This window comes from Canis lupus, chromosome 6, assembly GCF_003254725.2.
Source record: "Canis lupus dingo isolate Sandy chromosome 6, ASM325472v2, whole genome shotgun sequence".
NCBI lineage: Eukaryota > Metazoa > Chordata > Mammalia > Carnivora > Canidae > Canis > Canis lupus.
The window spans coordinates 23,125,932-23,138,528 of record NC_064248.1 but is presented as its reverse complement, the minus strand read 5'-3'; the positions used below and the strand labels follow the sequence as shown (position 1 = coordinate 23,138,528).

At 37.7% G+C, this 12,597-nt stretch overlaps 1 protein-coding gene across 11 annotated transcripts in view; it reads left to right on the top strand.

Moving 5' to 3' along the window:
* Nucleotides 1-12,597, top strand: part of LOC112640252 (transmembrane protein 180-like) — a 54,242-nt gene that overhangs the window by 14,025 nt on the left and 27,620 nt on the right. For 7 of the 11 annotated variants that reach the window (XM_049111290.1, XM_025416199.3, XM_025416197.3 and 4 more), the window contains 3 exons: nucleotides 701-855; nucleotides 4,766-4,849; nucleotides 8,675-8,797. In XM_049111290.1, coding sequence (XP_048967247.1) covers nucleotides 701-855; nucleotides 4,766-4,849; nucleotides 8,675-8,797 — 362 coding nt within the window. Of the gene's footprint in view, nucleotides 1-700; nucleotides 856-4,765; nucleotides 4,850-5,069; nucleotides 5,116-8,674; nucleotides 8,798-9,102; nucleotides 9,273-12,597 lie in introns of those variants that run through there. The other 4 variants (XM_049111289.1, XM_049111293.1, XM_049111291.1 and 1 more) reach the window with 4 other exon arrangements.

The following is a 12,597-nucleotide window of genomic DNA, read 5'->3' as shown; positions in this document are numbered from 1 at the left end:
CCTACTGTGTGCTGGGTGAAGTCTTGGCTTTAACCCCAAATCTTAAAATCTGGATTTATATTAGATTTAGTTGGACCTTTCATATCACCAAAAAGCAATGTTGATTGCTTCTTTTTTTTTTTTTAAGATTTATTTATTTTAGAGAATGTGTGTGGGAGCAGGGGAAGGGGTAGAGAGAGAAGAAGAGAGAAAGCAGACTCCCCACTGAGTGCAGAGCCTGTCATGGGGCTCCGTTCTGAGACCCAGAGATCATGACCTGAGCCAGATCATGACCTGAGCCGAAATCAAGAGCCAGACACTTAACAGACTGAGCCACCCAGGTGCCCCATGTTGATTGCTTCTAAGCAATGGATTTTTTTTTTTTTTTTTTAAAGCAATGGATTCTTTCATGTGGTTGGTTTTAGTAAAATCTCTTCATGTTAGGGTAAAAATGAAAGTGGAAACCGTTGTTCATTTAATAGGAAATAATAGCTGTTTCTTTGTTATTATGGAATATTACTATCCTTAGTCAATTTTTACAGATTATGTGGATACTAGCATTTCTAGTCACAATAGACCGTATTACTTGTGTGTTTCAACTGATATTGCAAGTCAGAAGCAAATTTATTTTTTGCTGAGAACACTTATTTTGTCATCAGCAAGAGTAAGCAGAATTCATGGTGTTTCATCTTAACACAATGTCACTCTGTTTCCATTACAGTGCCTTGTACTTATCAGTCAGTCCTGGCTGAAGAAGTTTGGTTACTATAAAATCATCTTAATTTCCTTCTACCTAGAAGGAACAGCCTCTATTGTCATGTTGCTTCTTGGACAGCAATACTATTACTTTTTGGCCCTTTATCTCACTATTATCATGTAAGTAAATGCCAGTGCCACTCCCCAAATTACACTAGGTCTTGCCATTTTCACCCTTTCAAGCAGTGAAACATTTTTGATCTGAACTGTGTTGAATATTCATTTCTAGGTAATCATTATACCTTTCTGCCAAACTGAATGTTCACAGTTGTTGTTGTTTTTTTTTTTTTCTTTTTTAGAGGGGAGGCAGTAGCAGAGGCAGAGAGAGAATCTTTTTTTTTTTCCAGAAAATTTTGTTTTATCTTTTAATTTAAATTCAATAATTAGCATATATTATTGGTTTCAGAGGTAGATGTCAGTGATTCACCAGTTTTATATAATACCCAGTGCTCATTACATCACATGCCTTCCTTAATGTCCATCACCCAGATACTCCAACCCCCAATCCAATCCCCTCCCTTCTAGCAACCCTCAGTTTGTTTCCCATAATTAAGAGTCTCTTATGGTTTGTCTCCCTCTCTGATTTCATCTTGTTTTATTTTTTCCTCTCTTCCCCTATGTTCCTCTATTCTGTTTCTTAAATTCCACATATGAGTGAAATCATATGATAATTCCCTTTCCCTGATTGACTTATTTTGCTTAGCATAATATCTTCTAGTTTCATCCACGTCATTGCAGATGGCAAGATTTCAGTTTTTGAGTAGTATTCCACTGAGTATGTATATACCACATTTTTATCCGCTCATCTGTTGATGGGATATCTGGGCTCTATCCATAGTTTGGCTATTGTGGACATTGCTGTTCTACACACTGGGGTGCAGGTGCCCCTTCGGATCACTACATTTGTATCTTTGGGGTAACTACCTAATAGTGCAATTGCTGGGTCCTAGGGTAGCTCTATTTTCAGCTTTTGAGGAACCTCCATACTGTTTTCCAGAGGGGAGAGAATCTTAGCAGGCTCCATGCCCAGCACAGCACCTGACTCAGGGCTCCATCTCCTGACCTTGAGATCATAACCTGAGATGAAATCAAGAGTCAGACACTTAACTGCCTGAGCCACCCAGGTGCACCTCACAGCTTCTTCTGTGAAGTTATTTCAAACATTAGATTTTGTAGTAAAGTTCCTCTTTTTAACCCTATTAAAGTGCATTACATAGTAAATGCTGCTGCCAAATAAGGATCTTGCCCCCAAAACATATTTTTTTGCCTTTGTCAACATCTCGGGAAGTGGGTCTACAGTCTGCCTAGGTGTCCAAGCCAGCAAATTTGTCTTCTCTTTCTTCTTTGTCTCCTACATCCAATATGCTATCAATTTATTAGTAGTTTTATTTTCCTCACATGTCCCAAATCCATCTCTTCCCTGCTCCCATTGCCATTCCTTTAGATCAGATCCTCATTGTCTCTCACATGGAGTAGTATATGGCCTTCTAGATGGTCCTCTTGGCTGGAGTCTCCAGACCCTCCAACCCCGTCGTCCACACTACTCCTAGAATAACATGTCATTCCTCTGTTTAAAGATCTTAAGTGGCTTCTCATTGCTTTCAAGATATAATCCAAATGATGACACATGAAGTCTTTTGTTACATAGTTCCTGTTTACTTAACTTCATCCTCATTTTTTATTACTCTTCCAGTTTCACTGTCCTCCACATCAAACAGGAATACTTTGTAGTTCTAGGTTCAAATACATCATGTCAACATGCAGCATTCTGTGCCCTGATAGCTCTTCACCATTGCCTGCCTGGCTCTCTCCTGGTGTTTCTTAAGGCTGCAGCTCAGGGATGGGCTTCTCTGAAAAGCCTTCTTTGATTTCTTCATCTGGATTAGGTATCCTTCCTACATGACTCCATACCCTCTGCTTATCTGTTCTGTAGCATTTATCCCCCTGCGTGTGTCTGCCTTTGGCCGCCAATGGACTGAGTTTATTGTGAGTAGAGTCTAGTCTCTTATCACTGTGGCCCCATTATCTACTATAGTTCCTACAAATAGTTGATCATTAAAAAATGTGTTTGGGGTGAATAAATTAATAATCCCTAGGTCCTTGCTGGAATAATTTGAGAAAATTTTCAAGATTTATTTGCATTTTGAACAAATTGGTAGTGGAGAGTATAGTAACTAACTCCAATGATTGAATCTCTGCAGAATTTCATAACATTAGAACCTCACATAGATAACTATTTTATAAGTCTGTAATGGTGGCCCTGCCTATATCATATTTAAAAGACTTTTTAAAAATATTTATTTATTTGAGAGAGAGATTGTGGGAGAGAGAGATTGTGTGTGTGTGTGAGAGAGAGAGAGAGAGAGAGAGAGTACAAGAGGGGGCAGTCAGAGGGAAAGCAGACTCCTTGCCAATTGGGGAGCTTGATATGGGGCTCCATAATGGGACTCTGGGATCGTGGCCTGAGCTAAAGGCAGATGCTTAACAGACTGAGCCACCCAGGCAGCCCTAAAATGACATTTTAAAAAAGGTTTTATTTTTAAAGTAATCTCTACATTCAATGTGGGGGTTGAAGTCACAACCCTGAGAACAAGAGTTGCATTCTCTACTGACTGAGCCATCCAGGCACCCCCTAAAATGACTTATAGTGATTTTTAGAATGAAAGTTTTTTTTGCCTTTTTTTACTTAAACTCTCCCCCTATTTTTATTCTTCTATCATTATTAAAATGTTATATGATCTTTTATAGTCCTTAATTTATCCTATTTTTGATATCAAGAGAAAAATGTCTGATTAATTTCCCTGACCTGTTTTGTTCTTTAGAATCTGCCTATAAGTTAATCAGATTAAATGGGAAGGTAGTTGTTTGGGAATGAGGAAAAAGCATAAAAACTATTTTTTGAAAAAGAGACTCAATTATAGAGAACAAAGTGATGGTTATGGGGCGCAGGTACTTTAAACAGTTGATGGAGATTAAGGAATGCACTTGTTGCAATAAGCACCAGATATCATATGAAAGCATAGAATCACTAACTGTACACCTGAAACTAATATACTGTATGTTAACTCACTGTAATTTAAATAAAAACTATCATAAATAAATAAAAATATTTTAAAATAAAAAATAAAAAAATAAAAAAACTCCACAAACAAATCTTTTTAAAAACCCCAAGCAAAAGTAGTTATTTCTTCTCTCTCTGCCTATGTCTCCGCCTCTCTCTCTCTCTCTGACTATCATAAATAAATAAAAATTTAAAAAAAAAAAAAAAAAAAAGGGATCCCTGGGTGGCGCAGCGGTTTAGCGCCTGCCTTTGGCCCAGGGCGCAATCCTGGAGACCCGGGATCGAATCCCATATCGGGCTCCTGGTGCATGGAGCCTGCTTCTCTCTCTGCCTATGTCTCCGCCTCTCTCTCTCTCTCTGACTATCATAAATAAATAAAAATTAAAAAAAAAGTAGTTATTTCATTTTTTAAAAAGAATTATATACTCATAGATATATAATATTTGGAGGCAGGATGGAAGTGTGTGCCTAATATATCTTTATTTTTATAGTATAGTTGGCCTTCAAACAACACAAGTTTGAATAGCATGGGTCCACTTATACAAGGACTTTTTTTTGATAACTATAGTATAGTACTATAAGTGTATTTCCCTTCCTCGTGATAATTTTCTTTTTTTATGATAATTTTCTTATGAACACTCTCTCTTCCCCAGCTAACTTTTTTGTAAGAATATATAATGCATATGATATACAAAATATGTTACATGTTTATGCTATCGATAAGGCTTCCAGTAAACAGTCAGCTATTAGTGATTAAGTTTTAAGGGGGCAAAAGGTATATGTGAATTTTCCACTGCCTGAGGGGTCAGCACCTCTGACCCCCATGTTGTTCAAGAGTCAACTGTATGTTATTTCATTTTTCTTTCTTACAAAGCTTCAACTTTCATTTGATATTTGTTTTTTGATTTTGATATTTGTGCCTCCTCATTATATGCATATTTTATATGTTTATTTTAAAATTGCTTCTAGGGTGATTGTGCAAGCTTCTTTTTGCTTATTTAACCTGCCACTAGCTGATATGGTTGATGCAGATTTACTGAAATTCAATCGGCAGTAAGTACATTTATTCAAGTATTAGCTACAAGAATATCAAGGTAAGACCTATCAGAGTCTGCCTGTTATATTGCCACTACAAATCACGTATCTAAGAGACAATCGTAAGAGGCATCATTGGGAATTAGAGAGCAGAACATAATATAGGATATTCATAATTGTTTGCCCTGGGCAACTTTTCCCTGCTTTTGAAAGGGCATCATAATTTTTTATTCCTCAGGTTCACACAGCCAATGCTACAACAGGATTAGATCTCAGAAACCAAAGTGAAATCTCAGCTTTATGTTCTATGTATTGCAGTATGCCTTATTACACTGGTTGTTAAGGCAAAATGGCCTTTGCTCTGTGACATTGCAAGAGTTAAAATTAAAAGCAAAAAAAGATCATCTTATCTTTTTTTTATTTTAGAGATTTTATTTATTAGAGAGAGAGAGAGCACACGCACACGCATGCACGCAGAGAAAGAGAAAGGGAGAGAGAGAGAGAGAGAGAGAGAGAGAGAGAGAGAGAGAGAACAGGGGCAGGGGAGAGGGAAAAGCAGACTCCCTGCTGAGCAGAGAGCCTGCCACACAGCTCAATCCCAGGACCCGGGGATCATGGCCTGAGCAGAAGGCAAATACTTAACTGACTGAGCCACCCTGGTGCCCTACATCTTATCCTTTTTTTACTTGAAAAGCTATAAGCTGATGCTGGTGAGGGTTTTTTTTTTTTTTTTTTTTTGTATGGTTATAAGCTTTTTACATCAGTTATAAAATTCACATTATTGGTAAGTATGTTCTGATATGTGCCCTATTTTACAGATTAGAGAGGAATGTGTTATTTTAACACCAGTACATTCTAAATTTTTCTACAGAGCTAATAAAGAATGCTCTGTAGAAACATTTAGACTGAATGGCCTTTTTTTTTTAATGAAATTTATATTGAGAAACTCTTTGCCAATCCAGCTGCTTGAGTTCCTCTTTACATAATTCCTTTCCTTGTTTCAGGGTTTTGTTGCTAAGTTATGTTTGGATAAGCAAGATGGTGAGCTCCTTACATTGCAGGACCATGTCCTCACTTTCTAGTGTCTAGAAAAGTGACTGACTCAAATCACTTTTTTTAAACGAGTAATTTAACAAGAAGAAACCTCAGTTAACATCTTATAGTTCTCAAACTCTTTTTGAATGAGACTGGAAACAAGTAAATAAAATGTCTTAAACAGTTGGAAAGAAAAGGGCACCAACATTTACCACATGCCAGTCTGTACATGCATTATATGGTTCATTCAAGTCTCACACCGGCTTTGTGTGGTAGATATTATTTACTCCATAAATATGTATTGATTGCCTCCTAATGTGTGAGGCATTGTGGTAAATGCTGGAGATACAATATAGGAGGCCTTGTAACAGATTCCCTCTAAAACATACTCTCTCCTTTTTTTTATTTTTAATTTTTTTTTTAAATTTCTTATTTTATTTTATTTATGATAGGCACACAGTGAGAGAGAGAGAGAGAGGCAGAGACATAGGCAGAGGGAGAAGCAGGCTCCATGCACCGGGAGCCCGACGTGGGACTCGATCCCGGGTCTCCAGGATCGTGCCCTGGGCCAAAGGCAGGCGCCAAACCGCTGCGCCACCCAGGGATCCCTATTTTTAATTTTTTGAAAAAGATTTTATTTATTTATTTTAGAGAGAGAGAGAGCATGTGCAAGTGAAGGGATGGTGAGCAGAGGGGAACAGAGAGAGAGAGGGGAAAGAATCCCAAGCAGACTCCATGCTGAGGACAGAGTCCAACCCAGGGCTTGATCTTAACAACCCTGAGATCATGACCTGAGCCAAAACCAAGAGTTGGACACCCAATCACCTGAGCCACCCAGGCACTTCTTTAATTTTTAATTTTTTAAGTAATCTCTGCATCCAATGCTCAAACTCATGCCCCTGAGATCAAGAGTTGCATGCTCTACCAACTGAGCCAGCCAGGGGCTCCTAAAACATACTCTTATACACATTGCATGCTATATGCTTTTGACAAGTGGCTACTGTTAAGGATACTGTATTTTTTGCTGGCATTAAGCTGCATCCTTACCAAAAGTTAGTACTTTTTGTTTCAAATCTGTTAATGTCAGCTGTAACTGTTATTATAATGACATTATATAACTTAGAAACTATAAGGGTGATATGAAAGTTATTTCTATGAAAACTAAGTTGAATGCTTTATAAAGGTTTAACAAAGGTAAAATTAAATGAAATACTCTCAGATCTGATGTGATGAGAACTATAAATGTTTTTAGGAGAAAGTAATAAACCTAAAGCTATTGTGTACTCAGAATGCCTTGTAAACAACTTTAGATTCTCTCTATAACTGGCAGTAGAAACTGTAGATCATGTAATATGGATACTGTCCTTGCAAGAAAGAAGCACATCACTTTCACCTGTGGGCCCGTACTTGAAGAAAAAACCCAAAGGAAAGATTGATGAATGAGTACATTTCACTTAAAATAGTTAACTTCCCTTTTTCTAAAAAGGATTGTTTTGCTCTAGCCAACTGTCATCCTGATCATGTCAGATAAGAACTTAATACAGTGAGCCAAAACAGAGGTAGACTTTACCCCTATGGCACTGGCAGCCTAGTGGGGGAGAGAGACAGCAGTTGTATTATAATATTATATCATCATACAACCATAGTTATCCTCATTTTCAAGAAACTAATAGTCATGAGGGTATATTAACTTTCCCAAGGTAATATAACCAGCAGATTGAAGAACTGGGAGTGAAACCTAAATTCTTCCCATCAAATCAGACTTCCTGCAATTCTCTGGCTAATCTTTCTTCCCTTTCTTTTTTCTTTCTCCTTCCCTTTTTCTTGCTTTTTCTTCTCTTTCTCCTCTTTGGTTTCAAGGCATCCATCATTAATGGAACATGACAAGATTTCAGTTTAGTAAGTCAATACACTGGATTACTGTTTTTTTTTTTTTAAATATGACATGACTTAATTATCAAAAATGATATGGCAGAATTCTTACTTAGAACACCCTTAAGTAATCCTTAATGAAATCTGGACTGAGAAACTTAAGTGTGAATCCCAGCTTTACTACTTACTAGGTGTGTGATTGTGGACAAATTCACCTATTCTCCTATCTCTAAAATAGGAGTGAAAATGTCTTCCTCATAGGACTGTTGTGAGGTTTACAATTTTTTTTTTTTTAAAGCAGGCTCCCTCCCAATGTGGGGCTTGAACTCATGGGTCCTGAGCTCAAGAGTCACATCCTCTACCAGCTGAGCCAGCCCCGGGCACTCCTGTTGTGGGGTTTAAATGACTTAACATAGAATAGGGTACATACAGCTCTCACTTATTGATTCTATTCAAGAATCTAGCTGTGTCTCTCTTTGATCTGTTTCTTCATTGAAAGAGTTTGGTTCGGGGTACCTGAGTGGTTCAGTCAGTTAAATATCTACCTTTGGCACCAGCCATTATCTCTGGGTCCCAGGATCGAGGCCTGCATTAAGCTCCCTGCTCGGTGGGGAGTCTGCTTCTTCCTCTCCATCTGCCTCTGTCCCTCTCTCTAATTATGCTCTCTTTCTCTCTCTCTCTCAAGTAAATAAATAAATACGTTAAAAAAAAAAAGAAAGAAAAAGTTTGATTCTTCTATCTTTATGACCACTACAACTGAGAAGTTAATATTCTATAACTACTATTTCTATTATTGTCTGATTAGGGTCAAGGAGGACTTATTGACGAAAAGGTCCTTGATATACACATACATACATATAATATATACACATACACACACACACACACACGTAATTTCTGTGTGATGCAGACCCATGCTATCTTTGTCTGTTTCAGGTCACCTCTTTCCTCAATGGTTTTTGGCATCAATGCTTTGTTTACAAAACCTGCTCAGTCTTTAGCTCCCATGATGATACTCTCTAAGCTAAAACAGTATGGATATGGAAACCCAGATAAAAGGTAGAGTAAAAATGCCTTTGAAATAATGTAAAGGAAATATGAAAGCAAACTCAGCCTTTTACATTGATTACTAGGCAATTGTTTTGGACTTTGGATATTATTTGTCATTGATTTTCAGATCTTGAGTAAGCTATAACAGAGTACTAATGTCAAAGAAATTTTCATAGGAATATCTTTAAGGGTGTTCTTTAAATATTACTGCAAATGCTTATATAATTCAAAGTAAACTGCATATTGATTGCTTTCATTTTTTAACTAAATCATTCATTCACAAATGTTTCTGAGGACATGCTATTATCTGCCAGGTTTAAAGGTGCTGGGGATATAAGAAGAATAAGGAGCCTCCAAGGATCCCCACAGATTATAAAACACTGTGATAAGGGCTCTACCAGAAGCATAAAATAGGGCACTGTGGTAATACAGAGAAGAGATTCCTACTTTAGTCTGCTTGGAGCAAGGAGTAAAGAAGAGGGGGTTCCTGAGCTGAGCTGAGTTTTGGAGGTTGAGTTGGATTTCCCCTCTTGAACCTTGAAGAACATCATTCCAGGCAAAGAAAACAGCATGGCAAATGTCTGAAAGCATGAGAGAACTTTTTTTTAAAAAAGATTTATTTATTTATTTATTTATTTATTTATTTATTTATTTATTTATTTATTTATTTAAAGCAGAGGGGAAGGACAGAGGGAGAGGGAGAAGCAGACTCCCTGCTGGGCAGGGAACCTGACATGGGACTCCATCCCAGGACCCCAGGGTCATAACCTGAGTTGAAGGCAGATGCCTAACCAACTGAGTGACCCAGGTGCTGGAGAGAACTCTTAATAAGCTATTCACTTATTCACTCAACAAATGTCACTGAGAGCCTACCATGTCCTCTGCTCCGTGATAGGGTAGTGAACTGCAGTGAATAAACAGAGATCTGTGCCCTCATGGACTTAGTTCTAATGGGAGACAAGAAGATCAAAAATCAAATAAAATACATAATATGTTAGCTGGCAATAAGTTTTTTGGTAAAAATATGAAGTGGAATAAGAAAGTTGTAGAAAGCTCCATTTGTAATTAGAGTAAGGAAGGTGACATTTGAATAAATGCAGGGAGTTAGGAGGGCATCATGGAGGCTCTCTGGGGGAAGAGTGTTCCTGGCAGAAAACACAGCAAGTGCAAAAGAACAGAGGGATACCATACTTGGTTTTCTAGATCTCACAAGGGAGCCAGTATGGTTGGAGCAGAGTAAGCAAGAGGGAGGCCAGGTCTTGTAGGTCCCTGCAGCTCTGCTTCGTTACTTGGTTTCACTATGAGATAAATGGTGGTAGTGAGGCAGTGGAAGATTTGTTTATTTTTTTATTTATTTGTTTTATTGTTATTTTTTAAAATATTTTATTTACTTGAGAGAGAAAACTCATGCAAGGCAGGGTGGGGGAGGAGCAAAAGGGAAGGGGAAAGAATCTCAAGCAGACTTGCGTTGAGTGCAGAGCCCCTCTCACAACCCTGAGATCATAACCTGAACCAAAACCAAGAGTTGGTCACTGAACCAACTGAGCCACTCAGGTGCCCCTATTTACTTTATTTCTTAGAGCAGTTTTAGAGTGACAAGAAAACTGAGCAGGAAGTGTAAAGTTCCTGTATATTCGTCCTTCACCAGATAGAGACACCACCATATAAACATATCCACCTTCCCAGAGCGGTACATTGGTTACAATCAATGAAGCTACACTGACATATCATTATCACCCAAAGACCATGGTATGCATTTGGGTTTATTCTTGGTGTTGTACATTCTGTTGGTTTTGACAAATATATAATGACATTTATCCACCATCAAAGTATCCTAGAGAATAGTTTCATTGCCCTAAAAATCCTCTGTGCTTTAACTATTCATCCCATCCTCCATCTAACCCCAACAACAAATAATATTTTTGTCTCCATGATTTGCCTTTCTCAGAATGTCAGATAATTGGAATCATATAGCATGTAGCCTTTCCAGATAGGTTTCTTTCACTTAGTAATATGCATTTATGTTTCCTCCATGTCTTTTCATGGCTTGTAACTTATTTCTTTTTAGCATTGATTAGTATTCCATTGTCTGGATGTATACTTTATTTATCTATTCACCCACTGAGACATCTTGGTTGCTTGCAAGTTTTGGCAATTACAAACAAAGCTGTTATAAACATCCATACACAGGTTTTTGTGTGGATATATGTTTTCAGTTCCTTTGGGTAAATACCAAGGAGCATAATTGCTGAATTGTATGATAAATGTATGTTTAATGGTGTAAGAAACTACCAAACTGTCTTCAAAAGCAACTGTACCATTTTGAATTCCCATCAGCAAAGAAAGAAAGAGTTCTTATTGTTACACGTCCTCATCAGTATTTACTCTTGTCAATGTTTTGGACTTTAGCCATTTTAATAGTTATATATCTCATTTTAATTTGCAGTTTCCTAATGCTTTATGCTGTGGAACATCTTCTCATATGCTTATTTGCCACTTGTATGTCTTTGGCAAGGTGTCCAGGTCTTTTGCCCATTTTTAAATCAAGTTATTAGTTTTCTTTTTTTAAAAGATTTTAGGGATCCCTGGGTGGCGCAGCGGTTTGGCGCCTGCCTTTGGCCCAGGGCGCGATCCTGGAGACCCGGGATCAAATCCCACATCGGGCTCCCGGTGCATGGAGCCTGCTTCTCCCTCTGCGTATGTCTCTGCCTCTCTCTCTCTCTCTCTCTCTGTGTGACTATCATAAATAAATAAAAATAAAAAAAATAAAGATTTTATTTATTTATTCATGAGAGACATGGAGAGAGAGGCAGAGACATAAGCAGAGGGAGAAGCAGGCTCCCTCTGGGAAACTTGTTGTGGGACTCGATCCCAGGATCCCAGGAACAAATGCTGAACCACTGAGCTACCCAGGTGCCCCCAAGTTGTTCATTTTTTTATTGTTGAGTTTTAAGATTTCTTTGCATATTTAGGAATATAATCCCTTATCAGATGTGCCTTTTGAAAATATTTTCTCCCAGTCCATGACTTGTCTTCTCATCCTTTTGAAAGTGTCTCTAGCAGAGCAGAAGTTTTTGATTTTAATGAAGTCCAGTTTATCAGTTATTTCTTTCATAGATTGTGACTTTTCTGTTGTATCTGAAAAATCATCACTATACCCAAGTCACCCAGATTTTCTCCTGTGTTATCTTTTAGGAGTTTTATAGTTTTGCACTTTACATTTACATCTGTGATCTATTGTGAGTTAATTTTTGCAAAAGTGTGAGGTCTGTGTCTAGATGTTGCATGTAGATGTCCAGTTATTCCAGTACTGTGTGTTAAAAGACTTTTTTTCTCCATTGTATTGCTTTTGTGCCTTTATCAAAGATCAGCTAATTACATTTATGTGGATCTATTTCTGGCTTCTCCATTGCATTCTACTGATCTATTTGTTCTTTGCCAATATCATTCTATCTTGATTTTGTTGCTTTATAGTAAGTCTTTTCTTTTAAAAATGTTATTTATTTATTTGAGAGAGACAAAGAGAGCACAAGCAGGGGGAGGGACAAGCAGACCCCCACTGAGTGGGAAGCCAGATGCAGGACTTGATCCCAAGATCCTGAGTTCATGACCTGAGCTGAAGTCATATGGAGCCACCAACTGAGCCACCCAGGTGCCCCTATAGTAAGTTTTGATGTCAGGTAATGTCAGCCCACTGGCTTTGTTCTTCTTCAGTATTGTGTTGCCTGTTTTTAATCTTTTGTCTTTCCATATAAAATTTGGAATAAATTTGTTTATATACACAAAATAACCTGCTGAGATTTTGATTG